The sequence below is a fragment of the Poromitra crassiceps genome (assembly GCF_964638095.1).
Source record: "Poromitra crassiceps genome assembly, chromosome: 10".
Classification (NCBI taxonomy): Eukaryota; Metazoa; Chordata; class Actinopteri; order Beryciformes; family Melamphaidae; genus Poromitra; species Poromitra crassiceps.
Window position 1 is genome coordinate 9,443,217 of NC_139631.1, and position 19,544 is coordinate 9,462,760.

General features: G+C 46.1%; 1 protein-coding gene across 1 annotated transcript in view; it reads left to right on the forward strand.

Annotated features, from left to right (window-relative positions):
- The window catches only part of cacna1ba (calcium channel, voltage-dependent, N type, alpha 1B subunit, a), a gene marked incomplete at both ends in the record, with an annotated part of 174,332 nt that extends 156,358 nt beyond the window's left edge, over window positions 1–17,974 (forward strand). The window contains 7 exons of the mRNA XM_083644732.1: window positions 6,144–6,319; window positions 7,463–7,598; window positions 8,895–9,014; window positions 11,550–11,588; window positions 13,142–13,436; window positions 15,864–16,075; window positions 17,426–17,974. Of these exons, the coding sequence (XP_083500858.1) occupies window positions 6,144–6,319; window positions 7,463–7,598; window positions 8,895–9,014; window positions 11,550–11,588; window positions 13,142–13,436; window positions 15,864–16,075; window positions 17,426–17,974 (1,527 nt within the window). The remainder of the gene's footprint in view (window positions 1–6,143; window positions 6,320–7,462; window positions 7,599–8,894; window positions 9,015–11,549; window positions 11,589–13,141; window positions 13,437–15,863; window positions 16,076–17,425) is intronic.
- Between the last annotated feature and the right edge of the window lie 1,570 nt (window positions 17,975–19,544).

The following is a 19,544-nucleotide window of genomic DNA, read 5'->3' on the forward strand; positions in this document are numbered from 1 at the left end:
TGCCTTCTCCCGCATGGTTACTGGGAGGACAAACTGGAAGTTCTTCTGCTTAGTCCGTGGGTCTTTTGTTACCCTATAGAGGGCTCCTTCCTGGACTTTAAGCCTGTGCCATTGTTTGAGGAGTGTCTGGGCTTGATGACTCAACCTTGCTCTCTCTCTTCTAGATGGGAGCCTTTTCTGTTCCACGAATGGAAGAACTTCTCCGATTACTGGATCCTGTTCTTGGCTGCCCCGAAGCTCACTAAATGAGAAGGCTGGGAGTGCGTCTTGCCCAGATGGTTGGATTTGAGGAAAGGAGTTGATAAGGCTGACAGCCCTGGATTCCGCCGCTCTCTCCCATTCAACGTGAGCCTCACAGATTGACTTGACTTCTACTGTGGCACAACTTGCTCTGAGGTATTTAACCTTGCTTCGGAAGGCATCCTGGATCCCATCCTCCTGTGTTCCCTCAGCTTCCGCCAGAAGACTCTCATATGGCTCACTGATTAACCTCCGACTCACTGTTCTGGAAAAGGGATCTCGGCTCAAAGCGTCTGCCACGATGTTTTTTGCCCCTGGGATGTGTCTCAAATCGAACGTGTAGGGAGCCAGCTTGGCCACCCAGCGCTGTTCACAAGCGTCCAATTTCGATTTGGTCATGATATATGTTAAGGGGTTATTGTCTGTCCATACGGTAAAGGGATGGCCCTTTAACCAGTGACTGAATTTTTCGCAAACGCTCCACTTTAGCGCTAGAAATTCCAGTCGGTGGGCTGGGTACCTCTTCTGCGAGCCAGACAGAGTTTTGCTTGCGAAGGCGATGGGGCGGGCTTTGGTTTCGCCATCTTTCATCTGGGACAGCACAGCTCCAAGGCCGTCAAGAGAGGCATCGATGGACAAGATCAGTGGTTTTGAAAAGTCCGGGTGAGCGAGGACAGCACAGCTCAGCAGTTGATCTTTGAGCTTATGAAGAGCAATTTCACATTCCTCGGTCCAGTCAGTTGGCTTGAGCTTACGGAAAGTGCCAGCTTTGGGGTTTGACTTTCCTGCTTTTCCTCTGCGTTTCTGGCCAGCTGTGAGAGCAAAGAGGGGTTTTGCTATTGCTGAGCAGTTGGGGATGAAGTGCTGGTAATAAAATACCATACCGAGGAATGACTTAATCCGCCGTACTGAGGGAGTACATCCGTCGTCCTCTAAGAGGTCAGACTTGGAAATGGTTGATATTACTCCTACTTTATCGGGATCAACAGCCACTCCTTCTCCACTTATTATGTGACCCAAGAACTTCACTGATGAGCGCATGAGATGGCACTTCTTAGGGCTTAGCTTGAGGTTATGGAGCTGCAGACGCTGAAACACCACCTCCAGCCTCTCTAGCGCCTTGTCTTCGGTGGGTGCAAACACAAGCAGGTCATCGAGATAACACAGAAGGCTACTGAAGTTAAGATCCCCGAAGATACTCAACATCATGCGCATAAAAGACGCCGGACTATTGCACAACCCCTGTGGCATCCTGTTGTACTCGTGCAGCCCTAGGGGTGTTGTGAACGCTGTGTACTTCTTGTGTTCTTCAGCCATGGGCAGGTTGTAAAACCCGGACGTCAAGTCCATGGTGCTGAAGAAGGCGTTTCCCCCCAAAGCAGCCAGACAGTCCGCTTGATGTGGGAGCGGATGGGCGTCCTTCAGGGTCCTCGCATTCAGCCACCTGAAGTCTGTGCAGATCCTCAAGCCGCCGTCTTTCTTCCACACCAATACCAGGGGGGAAGCATACTCACTAACAGACTTTCGTATTATACCTTGCTCCTCCATTTCTGTGAGGACTTGCCGCAGTTTCTGATAATGAGCAGGTGGAACTCTCCGATATGGCAGACGGAAGGGGCGTTCGTCGGTGAGCCAGATGCGGTGAACAAAGCCCTCTGCTTCGCCACAGTCCAAGGCATGCTTGGAGAAGACGTTGTTGTATTTCTCAAGCAGCTGTACTAGCTTCTCTTTTCCAGAGTGGTCGAGATGGCAGGGCTCTATGTCAACATCTCCGAGGCCAACGTCTCTCATCCTCTGCTTCAGGTCGTCAGGCTTGCTTGTTGACTGTTTATCCTCTGAAGTAGCATCCATGTGCTGACTGCATCCCTGGAACACCTCAAAATCCTCCACGGCCATGCAAGGAGACACATCTGCTAGCTTACAGTTTCTCCTCAGTGTGATGGGCTTGTCTGATAGATTGGTCACCTTCATGGGGACCCATCTGTCTCCCCACATGGGCGTAACGACACGACCTACCATGATGTTTCGTGGCATTGTCTTGGATGTCGTTGGTTCTACCATCACCGAGCTGCCAGGTGACAGTGGGGTGCCTTTTGGTAGCTGGCCCCAAACGAGGTGCTCGCTCTTTGCTATAAGCGTTACTGCTTGCTGGAGCTTTACAGTCCCGATCTTATCTGGCAGCTCCTCACCCCTCCAGCGTGAAGTGTTTGCCATCAGATCCAAGAACTGCTGACACTCGGAGGACCCTTCTGCATTACGTGAAATCAGTTCCCAGTATTCACGGTTGGTCTTGATCTGATGTAAAATATACTTCAACATGTTGGTTCCTATGATGATGTCATCTTTTTGACCAGGAACTACCAGGACTGGAACCATGCAACGGATGCCATACATGCTTAGTTCTACATCATACATGCACTTGGGACTGACTTGTACCCCCCCACAGCCGATCAGAATGATCCGCTTCGCGATCTGTCCTGTTTGGGTTAAAATGTTCTGGGCTAATAGAGCTTCTTCTGCTTCAGCACTAATTGTACAGGCCATTGACCCTGTATCAAGCATTCCTCGAAGTTGGAAAGAGCCATTTACCATTACTGGAGCATAAAACAGTTCACTGTATGGCTCTACTCTGTGTATGTTCTGAACGATAACTGTGCAATCATCTGGCATGACTTTGCAAACATTCGCATACACTTCTTCCAAATTTTCATCTGCTTTGAGGGTTGGCCCTTTTTCGCCCACACGTCCCCTCTCCGAGCGTGGGCTGCCTAGTTTAAATCTGCCCCACCCTGGTCATAGCTGCGTGATGTCTGGGCAGCTCTCTCATCTCTTGGCTTGGGCTGATGACACTCCCTTCTCCAGTGACCGGGCTGAAAACAGTTCATACAGAGATTCTCCTGTCTGCAGTGTGTAGCGGTGGAGTGATCGACGGATTGGCACACCTTGCATCTCCGCCGCGGGGCGGTAGATTGGCCCCGGAAGGGCGGTGTGGCTGCCGCTGCCTGGACCCCTTGCCCCAGGACACGATCCAGTAGGCCGATGAGAGACTTTATGCAGGCACTTTCTGTCTGAGGGGAGATGGCTGGCTCCTGTTCGCTCATGTTGAAAGCAGGCTCGGAGACACCACCAGCGACGGCGCCTTCAATCACGGGTGCCTGGATGTGTGCACCCACCTGCTTTGGTGGCTGTATGGGTTTTGCCCTGGCCTCCCTTTGATGCTCATCCAGATGTTCCTGGATCTCAGTTGCCGTCCATCTTTCTGCTGTCTTGAACTTCAAAACACTTGAAAGCGCCGGATCAGGGCAATGTTTCACGAACATCATGGTTACTTCACGGGCCGGATCCTCGATACTCTTTCCTTGTCTCCTTAAACACTCATCAGCCACGTCCACCGCCTTATTCAAACGGATCCAATAGTCCATCGGGCTTTCTCTGGACCGAGGAAGAGTGTTGTAAAAATCAGCGAGAGGCATTGAGGAATATGTCACTTCGCCAAAATGCTGCTTGAGTATGTCTATGATGAGCTTGGGATTTTCAGCAGGCTTCAGTGCTGGATTGCTTCGCAAAGTGATTTTGACAATGTCTCTAGCTCTTCCCATCAGCCTAGATGTTATTTCGTGGAAGTGTTCATGAGATGGGATGCCTCTCTTTCTCAGGTACATATCCATGCTCTCCTCCCATTCATGGACTGTGTATTTATCGGTCCCGTCACCTCTGAAGTGTGGTGGTTCTTTAGCATCTGACTGCATGACCAGCTTAACTCCTGTTAGGTTTAACTCAGAAGGAGCTTGAACTATGTTCACACTCTGTGGCTGGGTAGCGCTGTTGTTACTACGAGCGCTTTGCTGTAGCTGACTAGCTATTTTTGCTCCAATTTGTTCAGCCAATTGTGTGATAAGACTCCCCAAATCTGCACCATTCATATCTGGATGGGGTGTGTGTTGACTAGGGGAAAATACACCAGTACGTATACCACTCATTTCTGGAGGGGGTGTGTGTTGACTAGGGGGAGATACATCAGTACGTATACCACTCATTTCTGGAGGGGGTGTGTGTTGACTAGGGGGAGATACATCAGTACGTATACCACTCATTTCTGGAGGGGGTGTGTGTTGACTAGGGGGAGATACATCAGTACGTATACCACTCATTTCTGGAGGGGGTGTGTGTTGACTAGGGGGAGATACATCAGAACGCATGCGTGTGGAAGTCACCATGGGTGAGAATACTGCTCTAGTCCCCCCCACCGGAGTAGAGAACATCCCTCTTCCCCTCCCAACCCCTTCCTTTTTTTCATCAGCCATATTAAATAGATGTTAATATCAGACTGAAACCAACAGGTAAGTAGAATGCAATATCAATAGTAATCTGTAACAATATCAATATATTTTAAAGAAAAATAAATGTTTCAATGTCTCAAAAGTTTAAATAACGTGGGATATTCACAATAATCTTTATGCTGAAAAATTCAACATCCCCCTATACCTTTAAACTAAAAAAAAAACTTTTTTTTTTTTTGTGCTCAAATCTTTAGCATCCCTAGCATGTATTCATACTTGTACAGCAACCATCGGCGAACACTCTGATGGTGGTCTGGGGAAATCCGGGTCACGGCACCAATGTAGCCGGTTCTATGCGGCCACACTGCGTTGTGTTCTGTGCACAATGACGACGGCGTACCACGACTGCAGGTGACGTTCTTTTATTTCTGCAACTGCAAGTTAATCAAACACAGCAAATGTCTTGGGTCAGCGACACACACACTGGTTTGCTCACTCCTCTCTGCAGTCCATGTGCAGACTCCAATTCAACAATTGAAATGCAACAACCATACAACAAAATATATACTACAGTATTTTCCATAAACAACAAAATAAAAATAAACAAGACAGAGATGCAATAACAATTATATGTAACAAGTGCAATCATTCACATACCTGCAAGTTAATCAAACACAGCAAATGTCTTGGGTCAGCGACACACACACTGGTTTGCTCACTCCTACAAGCCAAGAATGATAAAATACGTTCACCAACAAGGAAATAAAATACACACCTCTCAATGCTCAATTCCAGTCAAACTCCGCGAAAAATCAAAGAATAACATACAATAAACATGTGGCAACAACTCACTACATCTCTACAACGAAGCAAACAAACATTTTAGACTTGGACCAACGCTAGTTTCCAAACGGTATCAACACCATGACGCTACTCAAACAATTGCGACTCACCTCTCTGCAGTCCATGTGCAGACTAAGGAAGTCGCGCAAAACCCTGCGACACCACAAGGCGGCACCAGAGCGACAGCGCGACGTCACAGAACAGCGCCAGATCAAACCAACTCATTCAATCATAACAAACCAAGGTGAGGGATTTTGGTAAAATAAATACATACAAACAGAAAAACGTACTTATAATAAATAAATGAAAATAAATATAATGGGGAAATATTGTTATTTTCTTTCCTGTTACACATGCATACCCACTTGCAGGGAAGAGAAGATGCTTTTTCCAACCACCTTCACAAGCAGCAACAGGCAATTCAACACAACGATTGGTTGCCTGTCAAAGTGGCTTGTAGAGTAGGCAAACTTACCAACCACAGTCAAAGTTTAAGCGCTATTTGCCGGGCAGCTGGGGGTCATTCACCACCTTGGCCAGCTTTTACACTTTGCACAGATGCATGTGTATGCCCCCACCTGCACAAGCGCGCACACACACACACACACACACACACACACACACACACACGCACACACACGCACACACATACACACATACAAGCATGACTGCAAGAAAATGTATATTCCGGCCCGAGTCTCCACACGTCAGAGCCGGGCAATATGCTGCCTGCTGCCTCTGAGCATCTTCAGCATGGTGCCCTCCGTCTCTCCTCCACAGAGCAAGGTCGGGGCTCTGTTTAAGCCATTGCTGCCTCTGACTCACATGCAGGAGAAAGACCTGCCCATGATGCTGAACAGCGTGGAGCCTCCTAGCATGCTGCAGCCGCAGCCCAAGTCCCACGCAAAGTCAGAGACCAGGCCCAGCTCCAACTCCCTCAACAACGGAGGCACTCTGTAAGTTCAGTGGACTGAAAAAGTTGACCACATCAAAGCTAAATCTAAGGTCAGGTGACTACAAATTGTACCTATTGGAGAATGTATAAGAATGAACATCGGAATCATAAACAAGAAAAAGTGAAAAGTCCAATCCCATTTCTTATTTTTACCCATAACCCTTTTACCCCTAAAGGCCCAATTATACTCTACGTTAAAGACGAAGATGGACAGAGCCTTCTGTCCGTACTCTGCGTTCATTTCGTGCGTATTTCTGTCCGTCCTCTGAAAGCTTACGGATACGCATGAAACGGAGCAGAACCACACACACACACATTTGACTCTCTACTGCCCACTGGTGGATGTATTGCTTAACATGATACCAACGTGAAAGACGCATGGAAGTATGTGGGCAGTGACGATTACACCATTTGAAACGGACGCATTTATTGTCGTATGAAAATAGAGTATAATTGGGCCTTAACCCTCGTTTTCGAGCGTCCCTTGCTTTTCGACTTGCCCCTTGGAACAAAGTTATAAAGGGGGTAGTGGGTGAGATCTTCCCCTACGAAGTGGGACAACCCTTCGAGACGCTGATACGTCATCAGTAGTCGGACAGACGCGGCGGGTTTGTGGCCGGACATCAAATCTATTTATCCATCAAAGGGGGAAATGCGACATGGAAAGTCATGCACAAATCAGCCTTAAAACAATGTTGTAATGCTAGCCAGCTAACGTTACAACATTGTTCAATGTTACGACATTGTTTTATGGCCAATTTGTGCATGAAAGTCCATTTCAAGACATCAGCATACTAGTGATTTTTGTGTGATTTTCCATTTGTGGTTTTCTTTTAGTCTTTAGCCACCATCTGCCGATTATTCACAAGGCATTCTGGGACATTTCTCATAACACTCGCTTTCGAGTGTGCCTGTTTGGAGTTACAGCCCTACCACTTCGCCCTTGCCCTCTATCCCGACAAGAATCGGTGCGCCCTAGCTCTACACATGAACGTGAAAAACACAGGGCTAAGGGCTAAATGGTATGGGCAAGGGGTGTATTGCGATTGGGTCAAAGTGAAAATATTTGTTGAACTTGACCCCTGACCTATCAGACTTGAATTGTATTATTCCAACGGTGTGTGGTGGCTGCTATAACACTCAGGCCGGGTCACGAGCACAACATCAGGGCGTCGTCTTCCTGGGTGACGGAGAAGCCCAAGGAAGTCCCCCGAGCCAAGACCAAGCGAGTCCTTTCCAGGGGCCCATCGGAGGACACGCCAGACACTGTTGCTGTTCAGGTACCAAGGATGGAGATATGTCTAATGTGTAGTTGCGGTACAGAGTTTTATTCATTATTATAAAATGGCTCTCTCAAATCAAGCAATCTGATTGGTTCACAGCCATTGTATAATTCCAGTAACCGAGTTCAATAACCCATGGCCATGGGTTATTGGTTGCCATGGCAACTCTCTTACTAAGAGAGTAGCCTAATAATAAGGCTTACCTCAAATGACAACGTAGAAAAAAAAAATGGCGTAGACAGCTGTCAGATCCTTGTGAATCGATCTTCGCTTATAACTTTACTAATACTTCGCAGAAAATGATGTTTTGTACAAGAATAGATGCGGGCTAATGTCTTCTTTGCAAAAGAAACGCTGTTAACCCCGCATTTAACCCCGCATTTAACCCCGTAACGTTAGTTGGTGTCGGGGTTTGCAGAAAGCATTCAGCTTCTCAGCAAGCGCTGAGAATGCAATGCTGCGCTGGAGCTGCCTGTCGGGGTTTTCAGAAAGCTCTCAGCTACTCAGCAAGCGCCAGGATTGGCCAATGTCAACTTCAGTCTCCAGAACGATCCAATCAAATCACCCGCATGTTCTTGCGGTCCCGCCTTACAGTAGTGTTTCAACTGACTCTATCAGAATGACATGCCAGTCGGAGTCGGACTTATAGTATTATTATTATTATTATATTATCATACTTGGAAACCGTTTTATAAAAGCAATATAGCACTCGAGCAGCGTGTGTTGTGGAATATATCCCGCTGATAAACTGTTATCCCACTCGGCCTGCGGCCTCGTGGGATAACAGTTTATCAGCGGGATATATTCACCACAACACACTTGCTCTCGTGATATATTGCTTAATTATATCATTTTTACCATCAGCTCATCAGAGTGGATCCGATCTGACTCACGAAAATCTCAATATCATAGCAGACTGGACTATTGGCCTTGGTGCGCTCTCCGAGTGTACTTCTAGTATAAATTTGGAATGAGCTTGGAATTGCTTGGAAGTGTCTCATTCTGGGACTCATATTTTTAAACTGCTGTTGAAGAACTATTTCCCTTGGCCGAAGTGTACCATTTAATTATTAATTATTATTAACTACACAGAAAAGATGTATTGAACATTCTTGAGCTGTCTTTTTGTTTATCAAAAGTCCACACGGCGCTTTACAGGGATTTTAGGAGAGGTGAGAGGGTTTTAGGCAACAACAACTGTAAAGCATAGCATTCATTGGTGTGTGCGGGTGCATGTGTGCGTGTGTGTGTGTGCGTGCGTGCGTGCATGCGTGTGTGCGTGTGTGTGTCCAGGAGTCAGTGGAGATGAGGAAGATGGAGACCAGCGGTGGTGGCATGATCCCAGCGCCTGGCTCAGGTCTGGAGAGCCAGGGCCGGGCTGTCTCCATGCCCCGGCTCAACGCTGAGCTGCAGGTAGCCCAGCTCTCCACCATACCTTCTCATCAAATACAGCATGGCAAAATATTGTTCTCTTCAATGCTTCATTACATTTCATGTTAGAATTGTCCAGAAACGAGTGCCATGATCTTAAATTACGGCAAATCACTCCTCGTGTTGGAAGTATTCCTTGCGTAGAGCCTTGTGAACTTGTATCTCACTTAAAGAAAGTAACGCTTGGTTCACACCAGAAGCATCGTTGAAGCAGTGCGCCACGGAAGCATCAAGCAGGAGCCTTGTCACTCACACCAGAAGCGTTCTGTTTTGCTCCACGCCTCATTCTGTTTTGCCCCACGCCGGTCACAACTTGTATTGACTTCAAACATAGACCCGACGCTGGAACTCTTCGGTGCGATCGTCGCGAGGCGAGGTGACGGTGTGATCGGCCCTGTTAACAAGGACGCCGAAATGAAACTGCCTCCGCGAGGCGTTGCTTCAGCGTCGGATATGCGTCTGGTGTGTTTGGGCTGTAAGACTTCAGGTCTCAATACTACAATACCTTAAGATGTGCTTTTGCAGCATGGTCATTGTATTTGAAAGATGCTCCAGGTATTTATCAGGTAGCGAATCTCTATTTAAGGAGCAGGGAGGGGCAGGGGCAGGGGCGTGCTTCCCTCCACTCTCCACGCAGCTACATCTAAAAAACCAATCCTTCACTCCCTTCCAAGAAATATAATCAGCTCCTCATTTCCTGTGCCATGTTGATGCTGCTGATCGATTGGCGCATTTTTAAAGTGCATTCCTTTCACGGCCCAATTGGAAGCGCCGCTGTTGATCCCGCTGTTAGTGCAGCGGAGGAGTCCACGGTAATCTGATTAGACCCTGGCAGGCCGCCAGCTGTTTGTTCCCGGATCGTTTTTCCCTCCCTTGGCCAAATACAAAACGATAGTGGCTCAAAATGGCTGCGGGCCCAAGATGCACCGGCGGGGGAGAGGAAAAAGCGTAATTGGGTTACTAGAGAGAAGAGAAGACAATTTGGAGTGGTCTTATTTTTCTCACCTTTTGGAATGGAGGGGCAGGAAATCCTTTAGCCAATGCAATTAGTGCTGCCAGTTTTGGGAACTACTCTGTCTACCCCCCACCTCCCCCTGGCCTCCAGCTCCGATCACAGTGAGCGCCCACAGGAATCTAAGCCCAGCCGGCGTTAGATGCTGATTAATATGTGCACAACCCCCCCCCCCCCTTTTTTTCTTTTCATTTCCCGGGCTTTCCCTCGTCGGCCCTCCGTCCAGATCACAAACTTGGCGGGCGGGAACAGAAGAAATCGAGACAGATGTGTTCATTTAGGTATCTCCAAATGTCTCAGAGGCAGAGAGCCGGAGATGTGCTGAAAGAGAGGAGGGTTACTCCGTCTTATTGCGAGGTGCTGAAATGTGTGAACAGATCCCAGAACAGGAGTCAACCAGAGATTGTTGCGGCTGAAGGCAGCCGTCGGACTATACAGGACGATGATTAATCTGTGATTTACTTAACGTCCCCCTGACTCTTCTCTGGTCTCCTCTTTGTTTTTACTACTGCTCAGTATCACCTCTAAGGCCAGGTAGACATATCATACTGTAGGCTACTTGTTTTGTGTTTTCACATCATTCGAATCTCCAAAATCTATAGTAACGTTATATAGTGGATAATATAGTCTAGGCTAGAGTTATCCAAGGTAGGAATCTGGATTTTGGACTACACAAGTTAGGTGTTAAGGAGTGAAATGTTGCTTTACAAATTTCAAGACTTGATTCCAATTTCCAATACCTGTATTAGCCTAATTTAATTACTGTAGTTTAGAGAGAGAAAACATTTTGACTACAAGTAATGACTAAAAGTTGAGTAAAATGTAATGACTTTTCATTGAGTAAAATTGGACATGAAGGATCAAATCTATATAAATTTGGCAATGTGGGCTCTGTTCTCTGTTTGTTCTCTGTTTAAATTTTTGTCCCACTGATGATGTCATCAGTGATGTTATAATGGGGTACACACACACACAAGGAGGCATTGTGACATCACTGATGATGTCATCAGAGATGTCATAAGACTGATGAAGTCATCAGTGATGTCATAAGGGTGCACACACACACAAGGAGGCATTGTGACATCACCGATGATGTCATCAGTGATGTCATAAGACTGATGATGCCATTAGTGATGTCATAAGGGAGCACACACACACACACACACCCGCGTGCATGTAAAGGGCAATAACATTTTAGGAGCAACACACCCGCGTGCCAATAGGGCAGGCGAGGCCAGCTTGGCGAGCTGCAGGGCGGGCGAGGCTGCTAGTGAGCCCGCACAGCGGGCGAGCCTAGGAATCGAGCGCGCGTAGCACACGAGATGCCTAGTTTACTAAAATGTGACAAAAACAAATAAGCATTTTCAGCTAAAGACTAAGACTAGATCTACGGTAAAATAGCTGCCAAAATTAACACTGCCTCGCTCCCTCTTCCTTTCCCTTGTGTCTACCTCTTCCTTCCTTCCTTCTACTTCTCTGGCCTGTATCTTTCTCCTTCATGACAGCGGAGCCATTCACGCCACTCTCCAGGGACCCAGCTGTCTGTATGTACATGTTGACACACATCATACTGATAATTACATGTCTGTGTTTTGGCACTGTGCATAAACACCTGCCCAACTCGCCGACAAAGTCACCACCATTAACCAATCACTGTCTCACTCGTGCATGCGTGATTCAACAATGGGAGTCAGTAACCCCCTGAGAGGTTTCTTGGCCGGCCCGTTCCGGCGAAGACTAAATTATAATCATAGTATAGTGTAGAGAGGAGCCACAGCCACAGCCTTTAGTTTAGCAACGTCTTTTTATACACATAGGATGGTGATATACTCATCTTGAAAGAAAATACAAGGCATACTGTAGAAGTCAAAAGCAAAGCTCATCAAAGTGATCAAGGGAAGTTCAATGGATATTTTTTGATCAAACTAATGTTATCAAGAATATCTTCAACTGAAGCAATTGACCTAGTTTTGATCAGAATCAAGCAATATGTTGGAAAACGATGGGAATGTAGGCTCCAAAAATTAAGCCAAATTAGGCCAAAATTATATTTTAAGTAAGTCTACATTTGTTCTTGGGGTTTTTATGATTAGAATTAAGAGCAAAGACAGAGCAAAAAAGTTGAAAAATGTATTTGGAAGCCATATCTACAAAGGCCACACCAGGGAGCATTCAGGACCGATGTTCCCCCATCTAATAATTTATCATGTTGTCCAAATAATATCTTGTCAGTCATTGCTCGACTTGGTCAGTGGGTTTTGACATTTTGGTGGCAGATGATAGAAGCAGAAACTCTGCCATAGCTTAGGGTTTAGTGAATTGATGCCTCTGTTTGGGACGGGGCACCTGCACCAGGGAATAAATAACGTGCTTATTAAGTGGGAGCTGTGGGTTTAAGCAGGCCAGGTGTCCCACTGCTGCAGCATTAATGTATAGCTGACAATAGCTTTTGTATTTGGCCCATATTCATTACAAAAGAATGCGTTGTTTAAATGCCAGTTGTGTGTCTGGATATCATTAGAAAATTTTCTAATACCTGATACCTGGGCAGATGCTAAAAATTAATATCTGCTTAAACAACTTTTTTTATTATTACCTTACCTTAATATCAGTCCCTTTTCTTCCCTGCAGGAAAGCACATTTCATTTTCTGTTTGACATGTAAACATAACCATCTGAGTAAATAGAATGAGACCCTGCTTAATTGATTTCCTCAGTAACAATGTCTGTAAACAAGTTGATTTAACTGTAAGAATCACCCATTTTGAATCTTAAAATACCATTAGAAAATCCCAAATTCTGTAATTCTGTCACACATTACAAAAAGGCTCACTAAAATAAGGGTTAGTTAATGCATTATAAGCATTAATAAGTACTTGTTAAATCTTAATATGTGCTAACTAGCCATAGTTTATCTATTAACTCTAACCTTGCCCATTAACTAGCCCCAACCCTAACCATGAACTAACCCTAAACTATTAAATAATGTGTAAATTAATACATAGTTATCAAGTGTTACCTAACAGTTAAGTGAAAGGGGGTGTGGTGACTCATGAGTCAGTCTGATTCCAGTCTCTTATCTCTCTCTCTCCTCACAGCCTGTCCTTGATGCCAGCCCCATGAGGCGCTCGGCCTCCACCGTGGCTCCGCAGCACCCTCAGGAGGTCAACCTGAGGGACTACACCCTGGAGAAACCCAGCCAGGACAGACCACACCACCACCACCACCACCATCGCTGCCACCACCGCAAAGACAGGGACCGAGACAAAGACAAGGACAGAGACAGAGACAAAGATAGGGACCAAGACAGAGACAAAGATAGGGATAGAGATAGAGAGAAGAAGCAGAGATCCCTGGACAGGTCCCTGGGTGGACAACCTTCCAGCACTGCGGGTTAGTCAGGAGCAATACACACACACACACACACACACACACACACACACGCATACACTCTAGCCCACCATGTACTAACACATTGGGGCAGCTGTAGCTCAGGGGGTAGAGCGGGTCGTCCACTAATCGCTTTGGATAAAAGAGCTCGGTGGTTCAATCTCCGCCTCCTCCAGTCTGCATGTTGAAGTGTCCTTGGGCAAGATACTGAACCCCAAATTGTACCCGATGGTTGTGTCAGCGCTCTGTGTCGTAGCTTGCCGCCATCAATGTATGAATGTGTGTGTGACTGGAGCGCTATATAAATACAGACTATTTACCACCAACACACCTGGCTGATATTTCAAACACAGACTGTTAGATCAATTTCACTTGCTACAGTGCAAAGTATAAACAGTTCTGCTCAATTCTAGCACTTAAAGAAAAAAATATATCCACTGTCTCCAAAATGATTGATAGCACTAAATTAGAATTAAAATTCAAACGTTTTAAAGGATAGTTGGTAATGTAAATCTTGGTTGACAAATTGATCACACATTTGCAGTTTATCATGCTTAATAACCACCATAAAATACACAAACACACACACACATATTATTATATTTATATAACACAAAATAGTTACAAAGTGGTTTTCAAAGGAGTATACAATAAATAAAATATAGATACAATTTACAAAAAATGGCAAAGGCAATGAAAGCAAGATAAGAAATACAACGGCAGGGGTACAAAAAAGGTACAACAAAAATAATAATAATAATAATAAAAGATCATTAAATCAAAGCAAATCTATAAAAATGACAGTCTTAGGAATTGTTTTAACTGGCCTCAGCTGGCTAGAGGGCAAAGTTGCTCCAAAGCCTACTGGCCCTGATGGCAAAATGCTCAACTGCTTCTTATTTTTTGATCTTCTGCACTTCACACCTAGAACTTCATCGCAATGATGAAACAATTAGTTGTTCTCCGTCCTCTACATGGAGGAGATGGATGTGGCGTTGCAGCACGCCAGGCGCCCCCCCCCCCCCCCCCCCCCGCCTGTAGGGTCTCATCTGTGATAGAGATCAACCTGGCTCTCTGTGAGCCCATGTGAGACTGCAGCCCCACACAGCTGCTCTTTATTACTCAGATAAAAGAGACTGACAGACATGAACAGCCAACGACCTGATAATTTATGGGCGGCCTCTCGACAGGGCAGCGGCGGGGAGGGGGGCGGGACTCTTTGGTCTCTCTACAGTCTGTCTGAGTGCAGAGGAATCCTCTGTTTTGACTGGGGATAAAAAAAGATATAATATAACCCTTTATAATATAAAATAAAAATCAAACTTTGGTCATGTAGCTACCGTATGTCCATTTACATGCAGAATATATGGTTTGGCCGATATGGATTCTGAAGGCCAACACAAGAAATACTTAGACCAATAAACTGCAAACTAGCAGTAAAACAAGTAAGTTGTAAAACAGCTTTCAAAATAAGAAGTTGCAAAGTTCTTCACAGATAAAAGAATAAAAAAATAAAGATTAATAATAATAAAGTATTTATTTTAAAGTGCATAATAGAGCAAACAAACAAACTTTAAAACCAGCAAATAGAATTCATGTGCTGGTCAAAGATAACACAGAGAGTCTTGAAAGTTTAATGCGTCATTTGTTTATGATGTTACTGGGTATAATATCTGGACCTATAAGACATATCCAAAGCAACAAATAACATTCTCCCACGGAAGCATATTGGTACATAACAAAAATAAAATGGGACCAAGAAGCGATCCAGGGGCAGCCCACATGCTTGGCAGGTTGACGATGAGACAAACTCACCGACAGAAACAATTTTCTATTAGTTAGATGTGATGAAAACCAACTAAGAGCAGAACCAGATATGCCATTTGTGACCCGCAAAAGTGCAGTTTCAGCACAGGACACTTCAGAAGTTTGCTGGTTCCATCACCAGTACTGACTGTGCTTCATACAAAAGTGTGCCTAAGCTAATACAGCTTATTGATGATCAAATTGGTGGTCAAAAAAGAATGGCATAGTGGACTCGAGGCTCTTCTAAATATTAGCTGCTGTATTACCATATACCAGTATTTTCCTGTGACAGCACGCATCGTTCCTCTTGCCAGAAAATCTGAACAGTCACGTGACTGTTGAGCACTATAGCTATCGGGAAGCTGATTGTTTGTTGGTCTGAATATAAGCACTTGGGACCTGAATGGATGCCGATGCTGATGCAACAGATGTTGTCTGTCCACATCTATTGAGGTTCAACCACACAAAGAAGCTATACTGTCCCCTGGTCCAAAACAGTGACTTTAGTGATTATTACTGAGAAGCATTATGAGCTGTGGGATGTCACTATTTTTGTCTACATTTAAAAGGCAAAGTCACCTCCACCATTTTCCGTGGTGTTTTCCTCCTCTACAGGCGCGCCAGGAGACCCGGTGTCGGCCCCCGCCGCCCCCAGAGAGCGGGCAGACGAGCGTGGGCGCTCCCATGAGAGGAAGCACCACCACTCGTCGGTGGACAAGCAGCGCTACTATTCCTGCGACCGCTACTGCAGCCCGGGACACTGCCACACCAAATCTGCCACCGCCAGCTGCGCCACCTCCCCCAGCGAGGGGCAGGAAACCAGCTTCAGCAAGCAGGTGGGAGGGCACTGGCCGAGCCCAGTAGCCACTACAGGGGGACAGAGAAAAGTGTAGCTTCCACCCATTATGGGGTTTTGAATTTTTGGGACATTCGTTGGATCTGGTCAGAAGCCGCATTTCGACTGCATGGTACTGGCTCGTCTTGCCTCGACTCCACTCGCTTCTTTTGGTTTTCATTGGGCAAGTACCGACCTGAGGTGCGCTGAGGCCATACTCTTTTTAGAGGTTCTAAGCGAGCTGAGGCCATACCAAAAGGTGACGTGACAACCAGTGTAGCACTGATGAATTCGCCAATAAATATGTAATCAATCAAAATTATGGTGACCAGACCCCAGCAAACCAAATGTGGGACAAAGAGTATGATTGTGTGGGACAATGTGGGACACGTTACCAATGCTGAGTAGGGCTGTACCTAAGGATTATTTTCATTATCGATTCATCTGTTGATTATTTTAGACTAATCGATTAATTGTTTGATCAATATAATGTCACCAAGATGAAAAATGGTAACTGTCACTGGTCACTGTGTGTGTGTGTGTGTGTGTGTGTGTGTGTGTGTGTGTGTGTGTGTGTGTGTGTGTGTGTGTGTGTGTGTGTGTGTGTGTGTGTGTGTGTGTGTGTGTGTGTGTGTGTGTGTGTGTGTGTGTGTGTGTGTGTGTGTGTGTGTGTGTGTGTGTGTGTGTGTGTGTGTGTCAGTGGTTTGGCTATCCCTGCCCAATATGTGGGACTTGGGAAAGGGCATGAAAATGCTGTGCAGTCCCACACAAAATAGGACATCTGGTCACCCTAAAAGTGCATCATACACTATCCATCATATCAGAGGTGCATGTCATAGATATATATCACAAATCAATATATTGGCTGGCCTTAGCCTGGACAGTGTCAAATGATGCAGATAAGGAAGGCAGTTTGGGATAAAGAAAGAGAAATACAGTGAGGGTAAGAAGGAAGTAGTTGAACTCTTGCATGCTACTTTCTGTCTGCCTTCAGTGCAGCCACTCATGGCCTTTCACTTGTCTTTCCACTTTCTCTTCTCTTTCTCTTCACCATTTCCTGTCCATGTTGTCTTTCTGTCGCTTCCTTTCGCACCTTTTATGTCCCTCTCTGTCTCCCCTGTCTCTGCCCTCTGTCTGTCACCCTTGTGTGTGTCCTCTGTCTGTCCATCCTCTGTCTCCTCTGTCTGTGTCCTCTGTCCATCCTCTGTGGCCTTTCATCACATTTCACATTTTGGTGTCTTTCCTTTCCTTCTTGTCCCTCCGGTGGCCCTGTCCCCTTTCCCTTTCCTTCTCTGGCACATTTCCCTTCATCGTTCTGTCATTTCAAATTGCTTGTCCAATTTTCATCTAGGGCAGTGGTTGGGTTAAAGGCAGCCCGGTGGCGTTGAGCTCCAGTTGTAGCACACCGAGCCGTGGACGCCGGCAGCTCCCACAGACGCCCCTCACCCCCCGGCCCGGGGTGGCCTACAAGACTGCCAACTCCTCCCCCGTGCACTTTGTGTCGGGCCCGGCCTCCCTGAACCCCGGCGGGCTGAGCCGCGGCCTGTCGGAGCACGACGCCTTTCATCGCAGCGGCTCCCGCCACTTCCCCCCCTGCCCCGTCACCCGCATCAGCTCTGAGCCCTTCCTGGGCCAGGGCCGCAGCGAGGCCCCGGGCGGCCCCTACTACGCCCCCTATGGCAGCCTGCGGGAGCAGCTGGACGTCTTCCGGGATGCGGTGTCACTGTCGCCCGGCCCACGTGCCGGACGCTCCCCTCGGACCGCACTGCCTCCCTCTCCGCAGCGGAACCTCGGGGTGCCCAATGGGTACCACTTCAGCTTTGGGGGCGGCGCCAGCCCGGGCTCTGGCGTCAGGGCACCCAGGTATTACCAGGAGGCAGAGGAGGACGAATGGTGCTAGCATGGCTTTGAACCGATGTTTTTAATGCATTTTTTTTAGGAATCGTGATGAGTTTTATCATCTTCTTTGAAGGCTTCAGTTTATATTGTCATTGTATGTGTGTGTGTGTGTGTGTGTGTGTGTGTGTGTGTGTGTGTGTGTGTGCGTGCGCGTGCTTGCGTGCGTGTGTGTATCTTTGTGTCTAATGCTGTCTTTTAATCCTAACATGGAGAGATGAGGGGTACAGAGATTATTTCATTTTGAAGGGGATCTGATTTGAATGTGAACAAAAAAAGTAAGTGTGGGAATTCCAGTTGAATTTTTGCCAATATCAGATGTCTTACAGCAGCTGTCCATGACTTACAGTGACATCAGTGTTTTGTTGACACCACCTTATTGACTCCCAAACAGCATTCTTTTATAACCACAGTATATACACGTGAGCATGAACAAGCAAACAACATACTGTATGGTGTAACATTGCCTCTGTGTTGGATGGTCTCGCTAAACATGGTGAAAGTATCAAAACGGACGGTCGCCAACTAAATCCACGCAATCTATATTATAAAAACCAGCCGCTAAACAAGCCGATTGGACTTCCGTAACTTTGTGGCGTCACAACGTACGCTCATTATGCTCATAATTTTTGTACGAAATAATAGACTAACAAAGTGTTTTTCCAAAGCGGTTGAGCGGTTGTCATTGTTCATTTAACAGAGTTTCCCCGACCTGAAGCTGCCGGGCTGCGGTGTCTTTATGTTTCATGAAATCAGAACAAAGGGGTCATTCCTTAAAGACACAGCGACAAAAATAGGCTGTTCTTGGTAAGGCTCAGAGAGATGCTGTAAAATGAAGGTGTAAAAATGGATTGAGTGTGTTTTTGGTACATGACACCACACAGCTCTGAATGGACCTGAAGACACAAAATAAAACACTGGATTGAGTGTGTTTTTGGTACATGACACCACACAGCTCTGAATGGACCTGAAGACACGAAATAAAACACTGGAAAGTGGAGATTATGGATAATTTAATATAGACTTTCACTCACTAACTGTGAACATTTGTTTTGGGAGTCAGTGTGGTGGCGGTGAATAAATGCCTAAATGCAATTCACAAATCCAGTGTCATGATAATCCAAGTGATGAAAAGCTCAAAGACATTATTAACAATGTACAAACAGCTGTGTTCTGCTTTAGACTCTACCATTCCATAATCTTGCCTAATCCTTTACGATGTTCCCTTTCTGCCAGTTGATCAGAGAGACTGTGACCACAGACAGTGATGATTGTCAGTTGTGTCTGTTAACTGTTTCTCGCGGGCGAACACCACGTCACTCAAGAGAAGCGAAGCGAAGCTAGGCATGGGGGCGTGAAACGTGATCAATTGACTGATTTGTTTTCTAAGAAGTTTAATCGTACGTGTTAACTTTTTTCATTGTGTGCATTTTTTTGTACGACGTAAAAAAACAAAATGAACATGTGTTTAATGTGAATTGCTTCACGGTTTGCCATCGTTTCAGGTCTAGTTTTCTTACGGACTCCTTTGCGACGTTTCCAGACGAAGTGCCTCTCCTTTTAAATACACTGTA